Below are 17,717 nucleotides of genomic sequence, written 5' to 3'. Positions count from 1 at the left end.
TTATTTTTTATTGCACTGCACATGATCCAATGCAATGTTTTGCATAGGGCAAAAGATAGAAAAAACTGCCAAGCGAAATTCTGAGGCATTCAAATCATAGAGTAATCAGGAGCCTTGGTTGCAGCAGTAAGCAAAAATAACAGTACATTGTGGCCTTGATTGTCATCCTGTGTATAGTTACATACAATTATGCATCTCTTGTCAGGTGGCTACACAATAACATTAGTATCTGTAAAACTTGTTACATTCAAGATACAACAAAAAAGGAGACCCATACGGACTAGCCCCTACGACAATTTGTTAAGAAAAACTAAAATCAGGCACGCACCCTGCGGAACACAAGGCTCGGACGATGGTGAAAGGCTGGGCGCGCAGCTGGTAGCGCATCACTAGCCAACTGGTCGACGCCTAGTTCCCACATTCAAGATACACGAACTACAAGTTGCCCAAGTTTCTACGTTCTATTTCGTTGACAGCACATTTCACAGAAATTTATTTGCCGAACAACGGAACTTGATGGAATGGTTTCAGTCTTGCACAGGTTTACCCGCGGCGAAATTTAGGGCAAACAGAGAAAACACCAGGCCTCAGCTCCTCAAATCGGTACCCATTTTCAATAAGGAAGCCCCTGACTGCAGCAGGCAGTGAAGCCTGTCCTTTGCTGTGCCTGCCAATCCCTGTAAGATGCAAAACAATAAGATCTCGCTTAATCTGGTGTTGCTTACACAAGGTACGGCTACAAAAGAGTAGTGATGCCCTCATGTGGCAGTGATTGCGGTAACAAGAAGTTTCGAGTAATTAACAAATAAGTTAATAGAGGGCAATATATTACCTGTGATCACCTCTAAGACAGACTGTCTAGGGCGAAGAAACACCACCACTTTCTCTGCTGCCACCTCATTTGGGACAGCAATTGTGGGTTCAGACTTATCTAATTCATCAGTTGAAGTTGGATTATTCCCTGGTGGCTGGAACTCTAACATGTGAAGATGCCTCTCCAATGCAGTTACAGCCTCTGATGCATGTAGACCATGCATGTCTATCTTCCAAATGTTATTGTTGCTGTTCCTGAGATGAAATATTTCTTCTGCTGCCTTATTATTTAACTTTTCAGCAGCCAACCGCTCTTCTTGAGCTCTGAGGGAGAGTTCCTTGGCAGCAGCATGGTCACCTCTGAAGAATGCATTGCTGGCAGCCTGAGAATGCTTTGTGGCAGCCCTATGACCAAAAGGAAATACAATGGGTCAGTTTCACACGAAAAGACTCAACGTCAGGAGTGCGGCACATTCAAGGGGTCAAAGTTAGCTAATCTTGTCTCTCAGATTCTGACCATCATGCTGATGCAAGACATGAGTTACAGAAGTATGTTGCTACGAAAGTTTGCATTTATTCGACCTACATTTGTCTGGGTTTGCATGAATGCAGCCTACTCTGATATGCATAAGCTAGTGAAACCCATAACATAAATAAGGGTTTGCAATATACCTCATCATCTTCAATGCATCTTTCCGGTGGTTTAAGTAATCATCATCAAACTCTTCTAATTCAGGCTCCTGGGGTATAGAGATTAAATTCATTTGCGGTGGCAACAGTTGTGATTCATTTGAATGTTTATTCTCTGCTATAGTGTTTCCTGACACTGAACCATGTGCTTTATTCATCTCAAAAGGAGGTTGACCAGTTGTTCTATCCCCCCTTGGCATAAAGTCAGGAGCGACCATGGATTTCAGCAAAACAGATGCCTGGCCAACATCATTATCCACGCCAGCCAATATGTCCTCAATTAAATTACTGTCGGCCCAACTATGAGCATCCTTCAGGAGCTTAATTTTGTTACCAGATGCAGAGTTTACACCAGAATTTGTTCTCACCATGTGATCAGTCAAATGCCTATTTCCGTTTTCATTACCAACAACTGCAAATTCAACAGGGGGGCGAATCACTGATGCAAAAGGCTTTGCCTTTGGCATATTATTATTTCCTATAGCTGAGCTGCTGGCAGAACTGGAGCCTCTAGAACCCGAGAGAGCAGGAAATGAGTTGACATCAACATCATCGCCTGCATCAGCTGTGCCACGCAACCTGCGATCGAAAGCAGCCCACCCCGAATTGGGGATCTTCGGCCTATACATGTTTACAGTTGACAGCCTTCTTGAATGGCCTTATTTTAGCTTAAATAGATAAGACCCCAACACTCGCCGAAAGGACGCTGGGTAGTGGGTCCCCTTTGTTTTACTTCCTTCAACCAATCGAGAAATCCACCAATTTCCACCTAAAACGTGGGCAAAGATGTCAACTCACTTCATCTAATACAACCATATAATAAAACATTCAAAAGTGGCAAATCTTGGAACACAAACATATCACTAACAGTAATAATTAAGTTCAAGAACAACATGGTCCACACCATTTTTTCATTTTCATAACAAGGTTTTGTTGAAACTGATATGTTCTCGCATTAAACCTTATTAGTACCAATGAGTCTTTCCATTAGTTACAGAAAAAAGTTACAATAGAAATGATTGGACCTTTGACTTGAATGTCCGACAGTAAGCCCTGTGATTTTAGAAGTTCCAAATAGACCTATGATTATGCACGTTTGCTTGTAGTAACTGTTTAAGGCAACTGTCACACTGCACAATACAAACCAGTGTCCTGTTTAAAATAAGCCTTGAGGTTATTTTCTTTGTCACAGTTGCTACTAATGATTGTTTCCACCACTTTATTGATTAACAATTGCTGGAAACAATCATTAAGTCATAAATGAAACAATGATTTACTCTTTATGATGCCTTCCAAGTCGTTCTTCATCAATTTAGAGCCATCCTCTTTCACAACATTCACTACGAGTAGCGCCGGAGACAAATATTAAGCTACTATGCACTTCTTCTTTTTTACCGAATCCACTTTTCTGACAGTCCGACCCTCTTTGGCTTCCCCCAAATACTAAGCCCTTACAAATTTAACAGCGATCCAATAGAAATTTGCACAGATTTGATAGCACAGGGAATCCACCACGCAAGCTCCAGCCGCCCACAGCTTAAGCTTTCCCCGTGGTCTCTACTCACTATTCAGATAGACCGGTAGGCGCACGTACGTACCTCTGCAGAAGGGTGTTATTTGGGGGCGTTGACCCACAGCTCACGGAACCACGGCGTGGAGGGGGCCGGTGAGAAGGGCAGACCGGAGGGACGGGGGAGACGCTGCTCTTGGCTTCACAAGTCCGGGCTGCAGCGTTCCTTCCGAAATCCATAAACTGCGGCGGCGGCGGGCGGAGGATTCCGGAGAGCGAACTCGGGGGAATCTTTCTTTTTCTCTCTTCTTCTTCTGTCCGCGAGGTCGCGAAGGGGGACAAACTCGTGGTGAAGGTCGTTATTATATAGGGTAGGTGACGTGAGGTGTCCTCTTTCCGATTCGGACGGTGGAGGTAAAAAGCGCGTGCCATGGCAAGGAAAGTTCGGGCTGGACTCGGTGCGCGTTTCCGTTCCCGGCAAGTATAGTTGACTCCTCAAACGCGGTTGGGCCTGGGTCTTCTGGGCCGTGGCGGGCTGGGAATGAAGCGTGCGTATGCGGTTATATTTTTTTTTCTTCCATTAGCCACCTGATGATGATGTATCTGCAGATCAGCAGAAAGAGCTTTGCATTGTCAAAGAGAATGGGTGCAGTGGACCTGACCCCACACGTCAACTGCACTACTACAGAGGATCTCGACCTGGTGCAGTACATATGCAAAATCTTCATCAATCTTGTTTTCCTGAATTAGAAGAAAGCACCGAGAAGGTGCGCGGTGCGGGTCTTACGGACTGGCTCAATAAAATTTAAAAAAAACGAAAAAGAAAAGAAAAAAGAAAGGCATAACGAAATTTATGAGGTCCTAAGAACGCAACTGAAAAGGAAGAACTGTACAGCTACCCAAAGATGAGAAAAAAATTTGGTGTAAACTCTGAAAAGGAAGAACTGTACGCAATTGATGATGCAAGCAAGTCAGGGGGGCAAGCGTGAATCTTTCACCAATTTTATGCACGAAAATATCAGCACAAGCAGGAAGGCGAGCTACTGACCCAAGATATCTTCGATCAACACCAAGCGAGCCGAACGAGAGCTCTCACCCTCACTCCTGCGCCTCGCTGGCGCTGTTAACAGACCTCCAATCAGATTTCCCCCAAAAGATAACATTGCTGAAATTCCTAATGCCAGTGGATCGGCAACTGTCACCAAGACTTCAAGAGTAGTGAACCTGTCATCAAGGAGTTAAGTTTATTAGTTCCAACTTCTTTCAGGAGTCGCATTGGGCTCATTTCCTTGATCAATCAGTCTCGGACTCTTGTTCTAAAGGCAAGAGTCGTGCCAGACAGCCAGAAAGTCCATGCTGATACAACTTTATGAAGAAAACAATTCCATTGCCCTCTATGATCGCCATGATAGTTTTACTAGTTTAGCAGAGGAGGATCGTCGGAAAGGTACATCTTAAGGCATACATGCAGGATTTAGGTACAGATATTAAGGATATGATTACAGCAGCCCATATGAACGAATAAGAATGCGATCTTGCAAGTCAGCATGCAGATCAAAACACACAATAAGTTTCCCTCTGAAGATAAAATTAATCAGCAGGCACCCTTATTTTATAATTCAGTGTCATAATAAAATATTAACAAGATAATGAGATGTCAGAAACAAACAACATTGTTGCGATGTAAGGCATGAACAAAATGAGATGTGGCTGAACCTTGGTTGGTACTTGGTAGAAAGCCGAAGAGAGTTCCAATGTAGATGGCACATGATATATTTTGCTGCTTGCTTCAACTCCAAGATGCATGCTGTGGCGCGGAGCCATGTTACTTATTTGTCTCAACTCTGTCAATAGGATGAATTTGTTAGCATAAGCATAAGAAGAAATGGATACAAAGTTATCAAGTTCATCCACAGTTCAACCACGCCGGATGTCAGGAGACAAACGTGAATGCACAAAATTCAGTCAAGTAACTCTTTCTCGGACATGTCTGGTAGCATGCTGTTGCCTTTACAAAAGTGCTATTATAGCGCAAATGACCAAAATGTAATGGGCTTAGGTAATTTCGTATTTGCATACCTCAGAAAGATAAATACCATGGATGGGAAGAGCTAGCAAAGACAAGTTTGAGAAGAAAAACTCCAATTCAAGTTTCTGTAACCCTGTGACCAGATCAATTGCACTAACGTTGAAACTTGTAACTGAATGTTCTTTGCCAGCTTGTGTATCTTTGATTTGCTGATACAAACTTCCAACCATGTCGTAGATAAAAGAACTATTTTGGTGCTTAACATCACTGGCTATAAACAAGTGCCTGGCTGCATCCTGCAGGTTTCTTCATATCCTTGGACTTCATCAATTTCCTGACATGCTCCACACCGTCCCATTTCTCATCAGCTGCATAGATGTTTGACACAATGACATAGTTCCCTATGTCCCCGGCCTCCATGGAGAACAAGTGATCAGCTGCGAGTTGGCCGATTCTGACCTCTCCATGGACCTTGCATGCTCCTAGCAGAGAGCTCCATACATTTGCATTGGCCATGTGAGGGGGCATATCCAACGCAAAACTGTATGCGTCTTGGAGACGCCCGCTGCGGGCAAGAAGGTCAACCATGCATGTGTAGTGCTCTGCTGTCGGTTCAACTCTGTAAATATCTCTGGCGCACTTGAAAACCTTGATTCCTGCATCAACAAGCCCAGCATGACTGCAGGCTGACAGCAGAGCAGTTAGAGCTACATGGTCTGGCTTAATGTCAAGTGTAAGCATTTCATAAAACAGCTCCACTGCCTCTTCTGCCATTCCATGCATTGCATAGCCTCCTATCATGGCAGTGAATATGACAAGGTCTTTGTTAGGGCCGAGTCGAAATAGGTTGTATGCATTGGTTATATTCCCGCACTTTGAATATGCATCAAGAAGAGCTCCTTCAAGATGGATGTCTTCTAGGGATGCTCTGAGCATGTAGCCATGGCATTGTTTCACAAGTTGTACCGAACTCAAATGGATGCAAGCCAGGAGAATATTTGTAATGCCAACAGTGTCGGGACACTGCAACTGATGAAACAGGCAGAAAGCTTGATCAGACATATTATTGCGTGCATACAACTGGATCATGAGATTCCATGTTGTCCTATCTTTCTCAGGCATTTGGTTGAAGATTCTCTCAGCTTGCTCTACACTGTTATTTTTCAGGTAGCAAGAAATCATAGTATTGCCTGTTACAATGTTCCGGCCGGCTAGGTTTCTGAAAAGTGTATCTGCATCCTGCGGCTGACCACACTTTGCATATGCATCGAGAATAGCATTTGCAACTGATATTTCCCCAATATAACCAACTCGCAAGGTATATCCATGAGCTTCCCGGACCCTCTTAGCACCACAGAAGGTACTCATGCGGATAAAATTCAAGATTGTGACTGAGTCACAACGAGTTACCTTGCGGCACATTTCACAGAAGAGTTTGGCGAACTCCTCAATATGTTCTTTTCTGTTAGCACAGCCCGATAGAATTGCATTCCATGATACTGAATCCTTGTCCAAAATATCAGCGAAAGAATGAAGAGCATCATCAAATCTGTCACACTGGTTATAGAAACTAATAAGAGCATTCATTAAGGATGTTTCCTGACAAAGTACTGGATGCCGATAAATATAACCATGAACTGCCATCCCTCCTTTGACATCACCTACTTGAGCACAAGCAGTGAGCAGACTAATGAAAGAAACAGAATCAGGGGTCATTCCTGTAGACAGAAGCCTACGGAACAGGCCTAACACCCTAGAGTTGCACCCGTTCATCACATATCCAGCAATTATTGTGTTCCATGTAACAATATCTCTTGAATTCATACTTCTGAATATTGATTCCACAACCCTCATTTCACACACCTTGGAATAATGAGTTATCAGCGCATTACAAACAGATATGTCCATATATAAGCCAAACCGGAACACGAAACCATGCACTTCTTTGCCATAGTTACTCCCATACTCCATGAACGAGCATACAGGAAGAATATTAGCTACCGTTGAATAATTCGGAAGACATTCCTCTGAGATCATCTGACCAAATAGTATGAGTGCTTCTTCGAACAACCCATTCTCGGAGTATCCTGCGATGATCGAATTCCATGAAACAACATCCTTGCAATGAATTGAAGAAAAGGCTCTATGCACATCATCCGTGATTCCACCTGCACCACATTTTGCATACATGGATACCAATGCATTCCCACACAAAGTATCAGATTCCAACCCAGTCTTGACGACATAGCCATGGACACTCCTCCCAGCCGTTAAATCTCTCAACTTTGCACATACCGGAATGACGACAGCCACCGTCACCGCAGTCGGCATGCTCTCATCTACACCACACGCAAGCATCGACCGGAACAAGGCAAATACGTCGTCAAAATACCCAGCCCGGGAGGCCCCAGTGATCAGGATGTTCCAACATACCGCGTCAGGGCAGCCCATTTCATCAAACACTAGGCGGGCGTCCGTGAGAGCCCCACGCCTCCCGTACATGTCCATGATCGCCTTCGCCACCGCCACGCCCGCGGCGTTCCCGAGCCTGACAACAAACCCGTGGAGGCACCTCCCCAGGGCGCCGCCATCGGGGAGCGCCGACGCCGACTTGATCGCCGCGGCGAGCGCGAGCCTGTCGGGCCGGAGGCCCCGCCCGAGCATCCCGCGGACGAGGCAGACGGACCCGTAGTGATCCCCGCTCGCGGTGCGCGCCCTGAGAAGTTCACTGCACTGCCTGTGGTCCGGTGCAGGCATCGCACCGAACACATTGTGTGCGTCGCCGGTGTGGAAGAATCGGTTCCAGCCGAGAGCAGCATGGGCGACACGCGGGGAGGTCGTCGGAGAGCAGCACCCGGGTTTGGCCAGCCTTGTGAGGAGGAGCATGGCTCAGTGGAAGGTCCAGTGTGGAGAATGGCGTGCCGGCGTGGGCATGGGAGGCCTTGAAAGCTTGCTGGGGCGCAGCGACAAGGTGGGCACGGCGCGGGCCGCAGCCGCGCGCTCTGCCAAAGAGGGAGGAAATGATGGGGCCGAGAGGGGACGGGCCTCGCGTTACGGAGCATCTCCGATCATCATCATAACGGGCTATTTTGACCCAAACAAATCGAACTCACTTTTTAGTATGGCAAATAGACCGGTTTTCATGTCAAATTTAATTATCATGAGGATGGCAATTTCCTAGCAATTATGGTAAATCCTTGCCATGTTCAATTTTTTAGTCAGGATTTGGTATGCTTACTAAAGAAAATTTTCATTCTTACTACAATTAAATTTGGCATAAAAACATTCGATTTGCCATGGTTAAAATTTGACGTCGAATTTTTAACATTACAGTAACTACCGCATCCATGGTGGTCAAAATAATCCCGGGCAAGCTACAAAAATTACACGTAAACTTACTTTCTCTCCATTTGCAAACCCCCGTTTTTACGCAAACACGTACACGTGATCATTTAACTATTCAAATAGCACACAACAATTCAACATTAAAATGTTTTGAATAGAAAAAATACATGGTTCAACCATATATGTTATATGGAGTATATAGTTTTGAAGGAAATATGCCCTAGAGGCAATAATAAAGTTGTTATTTATATTTCCTTATATCATGATAAATGTTTATTATTCATGCTAGAATTGTATTAACCGGAAACTTAATACATGTGTCAATACATAGACAAAACAGAGTGTCCCTAGTATGCCTCTACTTGACTAACTCGCTAATCAAAGATGGTTAAGTTTCCTAACCATAGACATGTGTTGTCATTTGATGAACGAGATCTCATCATTAGAGAATGATGTGATGGACAAGACCCATCCGTTAGCTTAGCATAATGGTCATTAAGTTTTATTGCTATTGCTTTCTTCATGACTTATACATATTCCTCTGACTATAAGATTATGCAATTCCCGAATACCGGAGGAACACCTTGTGTGCTATCAAACGTCACAACGTAACTGGATGATTATAAAGATGCTCTACAGGTGTCTCCGAAGGTGTTTGTTGGGTTGGCATAGATCGAGATTAGAATTTTTCACTCCGAGTATCGGAGAGGTGTCTCTAGACCCTCCCAGTAATGCACATCATTATAAGCCTTGCAAGCAATATGACTAATGAGTTAGTTGCGGGATGATGCATTACGGAACGAGTAAAGAGACTTGTCGGTAACGAGATTGTACTAGGTATGATGATACCGACGATCAAATCTCAGGCAAGTAACATACCGATGACAAAGGGAATAACGTATGTTGTTATTGCGATTTGACCGATAAAGATCTTCGTAGAATATGTAGGAACCAATATGAGCATCCAGTTTCCGCTATTGGTTATTGACCGGAGATGTGTCTCGGTCATGTCTACATAGTTCTCAAACCCGTAGGGTCCGCACGCTTAACGTTCGATGACGATTTGTATTATGAGTTATGTGTTTTGGTGACGGAAGTTTGTTCGGAGTCCCGAATGAGATCACGGACATGACGAGGAGTCTCGAAATAGTCAAGAGGTAAATATTGATATATTGGAAGGTAGTATTCGGACACCGGAAGGGTTCCGGAGTGTATCGGGTACATACCGGAGTACCTGAGGGGTTACCGAAACCCCCAGGGGGAAGATATGGGCCATATGGGCCATAGGAGGGAGGCTAACCAGCCCACAAGGGCTGGTGCACCCCCCACAAGGGAGGAGGCCGAATTGGATTAGGGAAGGGAGCACCACCCCCCTTTCCTTCCCCTACTCCCTCTCCTTTCCCCCTTTCCCCCTTCATGAGAAGGAAAAGAAGGGGGGGGGGGCGAATCCTACTAGGACTAGGAGTCCTAGTAGGTCTCCCCCCTTATGGCGCCCCCCCTAGGGTCGGCCTCCTCCCTCTCCCTCCTTTATATACGTGGGCAGGGCACCCTTTGGAGACACACCAATTTTTCCAAGCCATGTGCGGCGTCTCTCTCCACGATTTACTCCTCCGGTCATATTCATGTAGTGCTTAGGCGAAGCCCTACGCAGATCACGTCACCATCACCGTCACCACGCCGTCGTGCTGACGGAACTCTCCCTCGACACTTTGCTGGATCAAGATTTCGAGGGACGTCATCGAGCTGAACGTGTGCAGCACTTGGAGGTGCCATACGTTCGATACTTGATCGGTTGGATCGCGAAGACGTTCGACTACATCAACCACGTTAACCTAACGCTTCCGCTTTTGGTCTACGAGGATATGTGGACACACTCCCCCCTCTCGTTGTTATGCATCTCCTAGATAGATCTTGCGTGAGCATAGGTAAATTTTTGAAATTGCATGCTACGTTTCCCAACAGTGCCATCCGAGCCAGGTCTATGTGTAGATGATATATGCACGAGTAGAACACAATGAGTTGTGGGCGATAATAGTCATACTGCTTACCACCAACGTCTTACTTTGATTCGGCGGTATTGTTGGATGAAGCGGCCCGGACCGACATTACATGACCGCGTTTATGAGACTGGTTCTATCGACGTGCTTTGCACACAGGTGGTGTCGGAGTAAATGACCACGGGTAGCCTCATCGGCTCCCTATGATATTTCAAGACATCGAGGCTAGCTGCGCCCCTCACACCTCCTGGACGAATGGCCGGCTCCTCGGGCCGGCTGGTCTAGTGGGTCGGCTACTAGAAGGCAGCAAGACACCAGAAGGCGGCTACGAGGAGGCCGGCTCCTAGCAGGCGGCCCCTCATACCCTCAAAGTTTGCACCCACATAACTACGACAGGACGGGGCGTGGCTACAGTGCGACCTGCCACCCCCGAATCTACGGTTGAGCGCAGCTACAATACGACCGTACCAAGCGGACGCCCCTCACCCGACGGGGTACTGTAGCCACGCTGCCCGTGACATTACCTACTACGTAGGGAGCTATGCTCCCACGACGGCCGGTCGGTACGGCCCGCAGGCAGCGAGCCCTACCTGTCGGCGAGCCCCAGAAGGCGACAAATCCCCAGCAGGCGGTAATGGGGTCGGGCCGCCTCCTAGCAGGCGGCCCCCTCCCCCCTCAAAATATGTGCTCGATTAATCAGAAGAGATGGGGTGTGGCTACAGTGAACGTCCGCCAGGCAGCGGGATTGTAGCCACTTGTGACGCCCTGAGACCGGCGCTCCGGATGCCTTCCATGTTTTGCTTGTCAGCTCTGTGATTTATTTGTTTGTTGCATTCATCATCACATCATTTGCATTGCATCGGCACTCTGTTGCCGTCATTGTTTTTAAAACTTGCATCTGTTGGTAGTTGCCGCTTCTTCCTCGTCTCTGTTGACCTTTCTCAGACTGACCATTGTTTTGTTGTCCGACCGTTTGACCATCTCTACACAATACTAAAACCCTTCACGCGCGTGCGAAAGCTGTCCCGAACCCAACCCGGTTTGTCGTTACCGATGGGTCCGGATCATCCCCAAACATCTATAAAACATCTTCGTTTTCTTATTTGGACTCCCAATCTATTCTTTTTCTCGACCGTCCGATTGCGATTGGAGGGACGAGATAGCCCCTACCCAATCCCTACCTACTATATTTAAAGCAGATGAAACCCTAGCCCCTAGCTTGTCCCATTCATTCCATCATCGCGCCGTCGCAGGCCAACCACTCCCTCTCCTTCATCGGGATCCTCCTCGATCCAGCCAACCACCAGCTCCCCTCCTGATCCACCAACCAGCCGCCGCCACCCCCTCCCTTGTTTTCCCCACGAGCCAATCCCAGGGCACCAGCCTCACCGTGATCCGATCCGTCGGATCAGGATCCAACGACAGCCAGTGTCCCCAGCCACCCACGCCTACACCTCCCGCAGTGCTCGATCCGATCTGGATCGAGGCAACCGCCCCTCGCTCCTGAGTGGAGCTCGATCCCCGTCGCCACGCACTACTAGCCGGAGCATCTCTATCGCCGGCCGAAACCCCGCAGGTCGCCGACCCCTCTGCTCTCCTTCCTTTTTTCTCCATCCCGAGGCCCCTTTCTTTTCTAATCTCTCTCTCTCCCTCCCGTTCCTCTCGCAGGAACTCGCCGCCACTGCCGTGGATTTGGAACAGCGTCGTCGTCGAGCTTAGTCCGCGGGCGCCATTGCCCGGACCCAGTGCTAGCCGACCGGATCCACCCGTCTTCGCCGTTCTTGGCGCTGCCGGTGCCCCAAGTTGCCCCGCTACTGCTGTTCTCCGGCCATGGAGCCTCGGCCTCCTCTGCTATCCGCGATGCCCAAGGCCCCATCCTCGCCCCCTCCAGCGACCTCGACTCCGAGCCAAGTCCCGCGCCATGCCAAGCTATCGTCGTCTTCCTCGTCGTCAAGTGCCCGCGTTGCCGTCCAGGACCCCGCCGGTCTCCCCTGCTTCTGCTCCCGGAGGAGGACGAGCGCTTCGCTCGCCAACCACTGCTCACACGCACGCACGTGGGCCGATGCCTCCCCAAGGCCCAACGCGCTCCAGCCTCGCCTGATCCAGCGTTGGTCGCTGCGTTGACCATGCATCTAGCCTCCGTGGGTTGCGTCCTGCTGCCAGGCCCAGCTGCACCTCCCCACCGTCTGGCCCAGATCCGACCCCTGCGCAGCCCGACCACCGCAAGCCCAAAGTGAGCCACCCCACAAAGTCCCGCCCCGAGCGCGTTTTTGCTATCTAGCGCCCGCTCCTGTTGCAGATTCGGCCCGCGTATTTTTTTCCTGCCTGACGAATTTTGTATTTAACCACTGCATGCATAATTTCAGAGAATGCCATTGTTTTTAAATGCTCACAATTAATTAATCATGCATCGGATTAAAATGTTTTAAATATGAAAAATGCTTAGAATTTCATCTAGTTTCACAATATGCAACTTTCATCCATGTTTGAAATGTTTAAATTGTTGTTTCCTTTTAGTTTGCATAAATATGTTGCTAAAATGATTTAATTCATAACTAATTAACCGTAGCTCGGATTTAAATAAACTTTATATGCAAAATGGGTAGAAAAATGCCTAGTTTAACATGGTGCACTCATCTTGCATGTTTAACAACTCTAAAATATGATTTAGGGCAAAACAATACCAAATTCATAATATGCATATGGGGATTTTTCGGAATTGTTACTTGTAGTTTCCGGCCTCATTTAAACTTGCCTAAATAGTTAGTTTACTTATGTTTCACCTCTTGCCATGTTTAACAACAGTTAATATTGTTGAGTACCTAATCGGGAGTGAACTAAATAATCGAATGTGGTGTTTCGTCAACATGCATCTTGTTACATGTTGAGCTCCACTTAACTTATAGTTTTGTTTGCGCACTTTGCCATGCCATGCATATTTAAACCGGACATGCATCATCCTTGGTTGTGCATCATGCCATGTTTATGCTTGGGTGTTTACCATGTTGCTTGCTTCTTTCTGGTTTGCTTCTCTCGTTTGCTTCGATTTCGTTTCGGAGTTGTGATGATTTGTTCGTCTATGTCCGTTTGTCTTCTTCATGGACTCGTTCTTCTTCCTTGCGGGATCTCAGGCAAGATGACCATACCCTCGATATCACTTCTATCTTTGCTTGCTATTTGTTCACTCTATCACTAAGTCGCGCTACCTGCCACTTGTTATATCATGCCTCCCATATTGCCATGTCAAGCCTCTAACCACCTTCCTAGCAAACCGTTGTTTGGCTGTGTTACCGCTTTTGCTCAGCCCCTCTTATAGCGTTGTTAGTTGCAGGTGAAGTTGAAGTTTGTTCCATGTTGGAACATGTTTATGTTGGGATATCATATCTCTTATTTAATGTTTTATTCCACTCTTGCCGCCCTAGTTTCCGTCATACCCTCCAGCAAGGCCCAACCTTGTTTTTAACATTTACCACCTAAGCCTTTTCCCTTGGGTTCTGCAGACTCAAGGATCATCTTTATTTTAAACCCCCGGGCCAGTGCTCCTCTAAGTGTTGGTCCAACCTGGGCGATGTCCGGCGCCCCCTGGGCAACCAGGGTCTATGCCAACCCGACGTCTGGCCCATCCGGTGTGCCCTGAGAACGAGATATGTGCGACTCCTATCGGGATTTGTCGGCACATCGGGCAGCTTTACTGGTCTTGTTTTACCATTGTCGAAATGTCTTGTAACCGGGATTCCGAGACTGATCGGGTCTTTCCGGGAGAAGGAATATCCTTCGTTAACCGTGAGAGCTTGTGATGGGCTAAGTTGGGACACCCCTGCAGGGTATAAACTTTCGAGAGCCGTGCCTGCAGTTATGTGGTAGATGAGAATTTGTTAATATCCAGTTGTAGAGAACTTGACACTTGACTTAATTAAAATGAATCAACCGCGTCCGGGAAGTGTACACGGTCTTGTGTTATGCTTGAACGTAAGTAGTTCCAGGACCACTTCTTGATCACCTCTAGCTTCACGACCGTTGCGTAGCTTCTCATCTTACTCTTATTTGCGTATGTTAGCCACCATATTTTGCTTAGCACTTGCTGCAGCTCCACCTCACTACCTTATCCTACCCATAAGCTTAAATAGTCTTGATCTCGCGGGTGTGAGATTGCTGAGTCCTCGTGACTCACTGATACTTCCAAAGAGTTGCAGGTGCTGATGATATTAGTGAAGGCGATGCAACCGAACTCAAGTGGGAGTTCGACGAGGACCTTGGCCGATACTATGTTTCGTTTCCGGATGATCAGTAGTGGAGCCCAGTTGGGACGATAGGGGATCTAGCATTTGGGGTTTATCTTACTTTTCGTTTGGATTTGACCATAGTCGGGCTATGAGTGTATTTGAATGATGTATGATTTATTGTATTATGTGAAGTGGAGATTGTAAGCCAACTCTTTATCCCTTTCTTATTCAGTACATGAGATTGTGTGAAGATTACCCCTCTTGCGACAAAACCACCATGTCGTTATGCCTCTAAGTCGTGCCTCGACATGTGGAAGATATAGCCGCGTCGTGGGTGTTACAAGTTGGTAATCAGAGCCATCCCCAACTTAGGAGCCCCCTGCTTGATCGAATCGCTGACGTCGTTGAGTCTAGAACAAAAATGTTTTGAGTCTTAGGATTATATATATCAGAGAGTAGGATTCCTTTTACTCCCTATTCCCTTCGTCGCTCTGGTGAGGCCTCCTGACGTAGAAGTTTTGACTTTCCTCTCCTCAAATTTTCACTAATTTTTTTAGGATCACGCGGGTATCTTGGAATCGTTCTGATATTCTTGTGATGAGAACATTGTTCTTGGTGCCTCCTAACATTTAGGGGTTGTGGTAGTGTCCCGGGGAGTTGAGCTCTGAGGTGTTGTCGTCACAATTTTATTGTTGCAGTTCTGGAATACTTGAGTTCGCCGACATCGAAAATCTCTTTTATGAAGTTAGTGGTGAGATAACCTCGACGCCACCCAGTACTGGGGAGGGAGTTCGGGAGTATTGCCATAGCTTGTATAACAGATGCTTTTCGAAGGTTGAGGTACACGATTTCCGGATTTTTCTTGGTTATGTGTTGACGGATGGATACAGTTGGAGCGTAGGGCTTGTTAGTTGTGTGATGTATATTGTGCCTCCCTGTATCCCCAATACCAGACTGCATAACCAGAAAGGAGTTTATAGGTGGGAATTCAAGTAGTTACCTAGGATATCTTTTCGACAGATGCATGATATGAGATTGGGGTCGACGTCTAGTGGTCCGCCTGTCCACGGTTGGTTTTACAGTGGTCTTGTTGTGTCTTAAAGAGGCCTTGGCTAAGCTGACTTGGGGACGCTTCGTATGTCATGTGCACTGCCTTGTACATGATGGTGCTGTACGATCGAGCCCGTGCGGGCCCCACCATGAAAATTTCGGACGAAATCTCTATCATATGTTTGTTCCGGCTTATTCTGCGAGCCAAATCCTTTGTTTTGTTTTGAGTTGTGGTATTCGAGTTGCTTCAATGTCAAGTGTTGATTCCATACCTTTTCCTAAGCGGTGTTCTCATATTTCTATGGGAGTACTAATCCTTCTTGATCATCGAGATTGTCATGCCAATTCTTTTCCATCCGAAGTGCTCCTCTTCAAGTGGATCTGATCACTTTCAACATCCGCAAGATCAATTCTAAGTTCTCTCAACGGTGTTTGTTTCATCCATCCCAAGTTGCATTTGTTTTACCCCCCCCCCCCCCCCTTTTATTCAAGGACCCGGATTTCTTAATCAAGTATCCATCTTATGGATGTGAAGTCTCTTCATTCTTTTCTTTCAATGTTCTTATCCGGTGATTCTCAGGAAGATGCTCAGGAAGCTTCAAGTTTATCATTCTTTATTCTCGTATTATTTTCCGGTGGATTCAATTCAACCTTTTAGTGTTAATCATATTCCTTTCTCTGTTTCAAATGTTTTCTCATGCCGGTGAACCTCGTAATCATCCACTTCTCACCATTCATTTGTTCTGGAGTACTGAATATATCTCAGGAGATTCGTATTTTTCATTCTTAATCAATTCAAGCTATTTCGAGGTTGATATCTCATTCAAGCCATTTAATTCAACCGGTGCAATCTCTCTTCCAAGCAACCATTTCAACGGTGTATCTTTGTATGGGCCTTAACCCACAGGTCCGTTTCCAAGATCTTACCTAACTCTTCTTTTCTCGAAGCTATTCTCAAATTCATTTCAACTTTTGACGTAAGAATGAATTGTCATCAGTCATATGTCTTTCTCTAAGATCTTTCAAATTCTTTCCGTCGTTGGTTCAACCTTTCTATTCTTCATTCTGTCCCATTTATAGCCAAGGGGAGGCCAACCGCCGGCCTCCACGATCTAAGGTAATAATGATATTTTTCTGCATACAGCAAGGACTCGTCAAGTCGGGCAGTTGCTGAGGCGGTGTGGGGAAGCAGAGACACCACGTCCAATCAATCACCACACGTCAAGCAGGGCCGCAGGCTGTTGGGGCCCGCAACGCTCTACACTTACCCCTTGGCTTCGCCTCGAAGCCATGTCTGAGCGCACCTTGGGCCCTGGGGCTACTGTCGGTGTCCTAGGAACAGGGGTCCCTAGACTTGCCTGCCTGCGGCCCACAGCGTGGCTCGACCAGCGGCGCTGTACGACCCATCTTCGCCAGCAAACACTCAAGACCCTCGTGAGGGGCCAAGCCTCACGAGGCAGACGACACAAGACCTCCTCGGGGGCAGCTTCACCAAGCAGGCTCGCGAGGAGCGGATAGATCAAGGCAAGGGACACCTCGCGAGGTTTCTGTGACGCAAGCCATGACGACTGGAGCCAGGCGGGCGCCAGCGCGCAGTGTCCTCGTTTCCTCTTTGGTGCTAAATAGGCAAGCACAGGTGAGGAGTCCCGAGGCATCAGGCAAAGGTTTCCATATCGGTGCAACAAGACCAAGACCAGCATGACGGCAGGACGGTTAGTCAGGATAACTTGTACTAGTTGTCTTCCTTCGAATTTGGCCGTTGTGGGATCCCTTCCCACTCAAAATTTGGGGAGAGGACCAAGGCCTCTATAAAGAGGACTAGCCACCACCTTAGGACAGGGGAGGAGGGAGATTGGATCCAGACCATCCTCAGCCACTCAAGCTCATCAAGCACAAGAACACCTCTCCTCAGGATGTTGTTCTTCCCTTGTAACCACTCATCCTCAGCCCAAGAGGCAATCCACCACACCACACTGGAGTAGGGTATTACACCACATCGGTGGCCCGAACCAGTATAACTCTTGTGTCTCTTGTTCTTTGGGTTCGTCGAGCTAGGCCGT

At 47.0% G+C, this 17,717-nt stretch overlaps 2 protein-coding genes across 4 annotated transcripts; one reads left to right on the top strand and one right to left on the bottom strand.

The window, feature by feature from the left end:
- Positions 1–127: 127 nt before the first annotated feature.
- LOC125538470 (putative pentatricopeptide repeat-containing protein At5g08490) lies at positions 128–8,086 on the bottom strand. 3 transcript variants are annotated; one of them, XM_048701758.1, is made up of 4 exons: positions 3,102–3,386; positions 1,486–2,272; positions 833–1,218; positions 128–677 (listed from the first exon to the last, which is right to left on the bottom strand). In XM_048701758.1, the coding sequence occupies exons 2-4, from the start codon at positions 2,130–2,132 to the stop codon at positions 544–546; spliced, it is 1,167 nt and encodes a 388-aa protein (XP_048557715.1). In that variant the 5' UTR covers positions 2,133–2,272; positions 3,102–3,386; the 3' UTR covers positions 128–543. The 3 variants fall into 3 exon arrangements, with proteins under 3 accessions (XP_048557715.1, XP_048557712.1, XP_048557714.1); XM_048701755.1 differs by lacking the exons at positions 128–677; positions 833–1,218; positions 3,102–3,386 and adding exons at positions 4,062–4,237; positions 4,730–4,857; positions 5,093–8,086 and having other exon boundaries at positions 2,236–2,272; XM_048701757.1 differs by lacking the exons at positions 128–677; positions 833–1,218; positions 1,486–2,272 and adding exons at positions 4,062–4,237; positions 4,730–4,857; positions 5,093–8,086 and having other exon boundaries at positions 3,103–3,616.
- Positions 7,927–12,905, top strand: LOC125537201 (serine/arginine repetitive matrix protein 1-like). The gene is made up of 3 exons (XM_048700502.1): positions 7,927–8,013; positions 11,603–11,960; positions 12,053–12,905. The coding sequence occupies exons 1-3, from the start codon at positions 7,927–7,929 to the stop codon at positions 12,619–12,621; spliced, it is 1,014 nt and encodes a 337-aa protein (XP_048556459.1). The 3' UTR covers positions 12,622–12,905.
- Positions 12,906–17,717: the final 4,812 nt, after the last annotated feature.

This window comes from Triticum urartu, chromosome 2, assembly GCF_003073215.2.
Source record: "Triticum urartu cultivar G1812 chromosome 2, Tu2.1, whole genome shotgun sequence".
Lineage (NCBI taxonomy): Eukaryota > Viridiplantae > Streptophyta > Magnoliopsida > Poales > Poaceae > Triticum > Triticum urartu.
Note: the sequence above shows the minus strand (reverse complement) of the source record. Positions and strands in the feature narration are given on the sequence as shown.

Excerpts from the sequence above, each read along its gene's own strand:
- LOC125537201 (XM_048700502.1), top strand. The coding sequence starts at position 7,927 with ATGGCTCAGTGGAAGGTCCAGTGTGGAGAATGGCGTGCCGGCGTGGGC. Across the intron at positions 8,014-11,602 it reads TGCTGGGGCGCAGCGACAAG|CTTGTCCCATTCATTCCATC; the intron begins GTGGGCACGGCG and ends CCTAGCCCCTAG. Across the intron at positions 11,961-12,052 it reads CGCCGGCCGAAACCCCGCAG|GAACTCGCCGCCACTGCCGT; the intron begins GTCGCCGACCCC and ends TTCCTCTCGCAG.
- LOC125538470 (XM_048701755.1), bottom strand. The coding sequence starts at position 7,928 with ATGCTCCTCCTCACAAGGCTGGCCAAACCCGGGTGCTGCTCTCCGACG.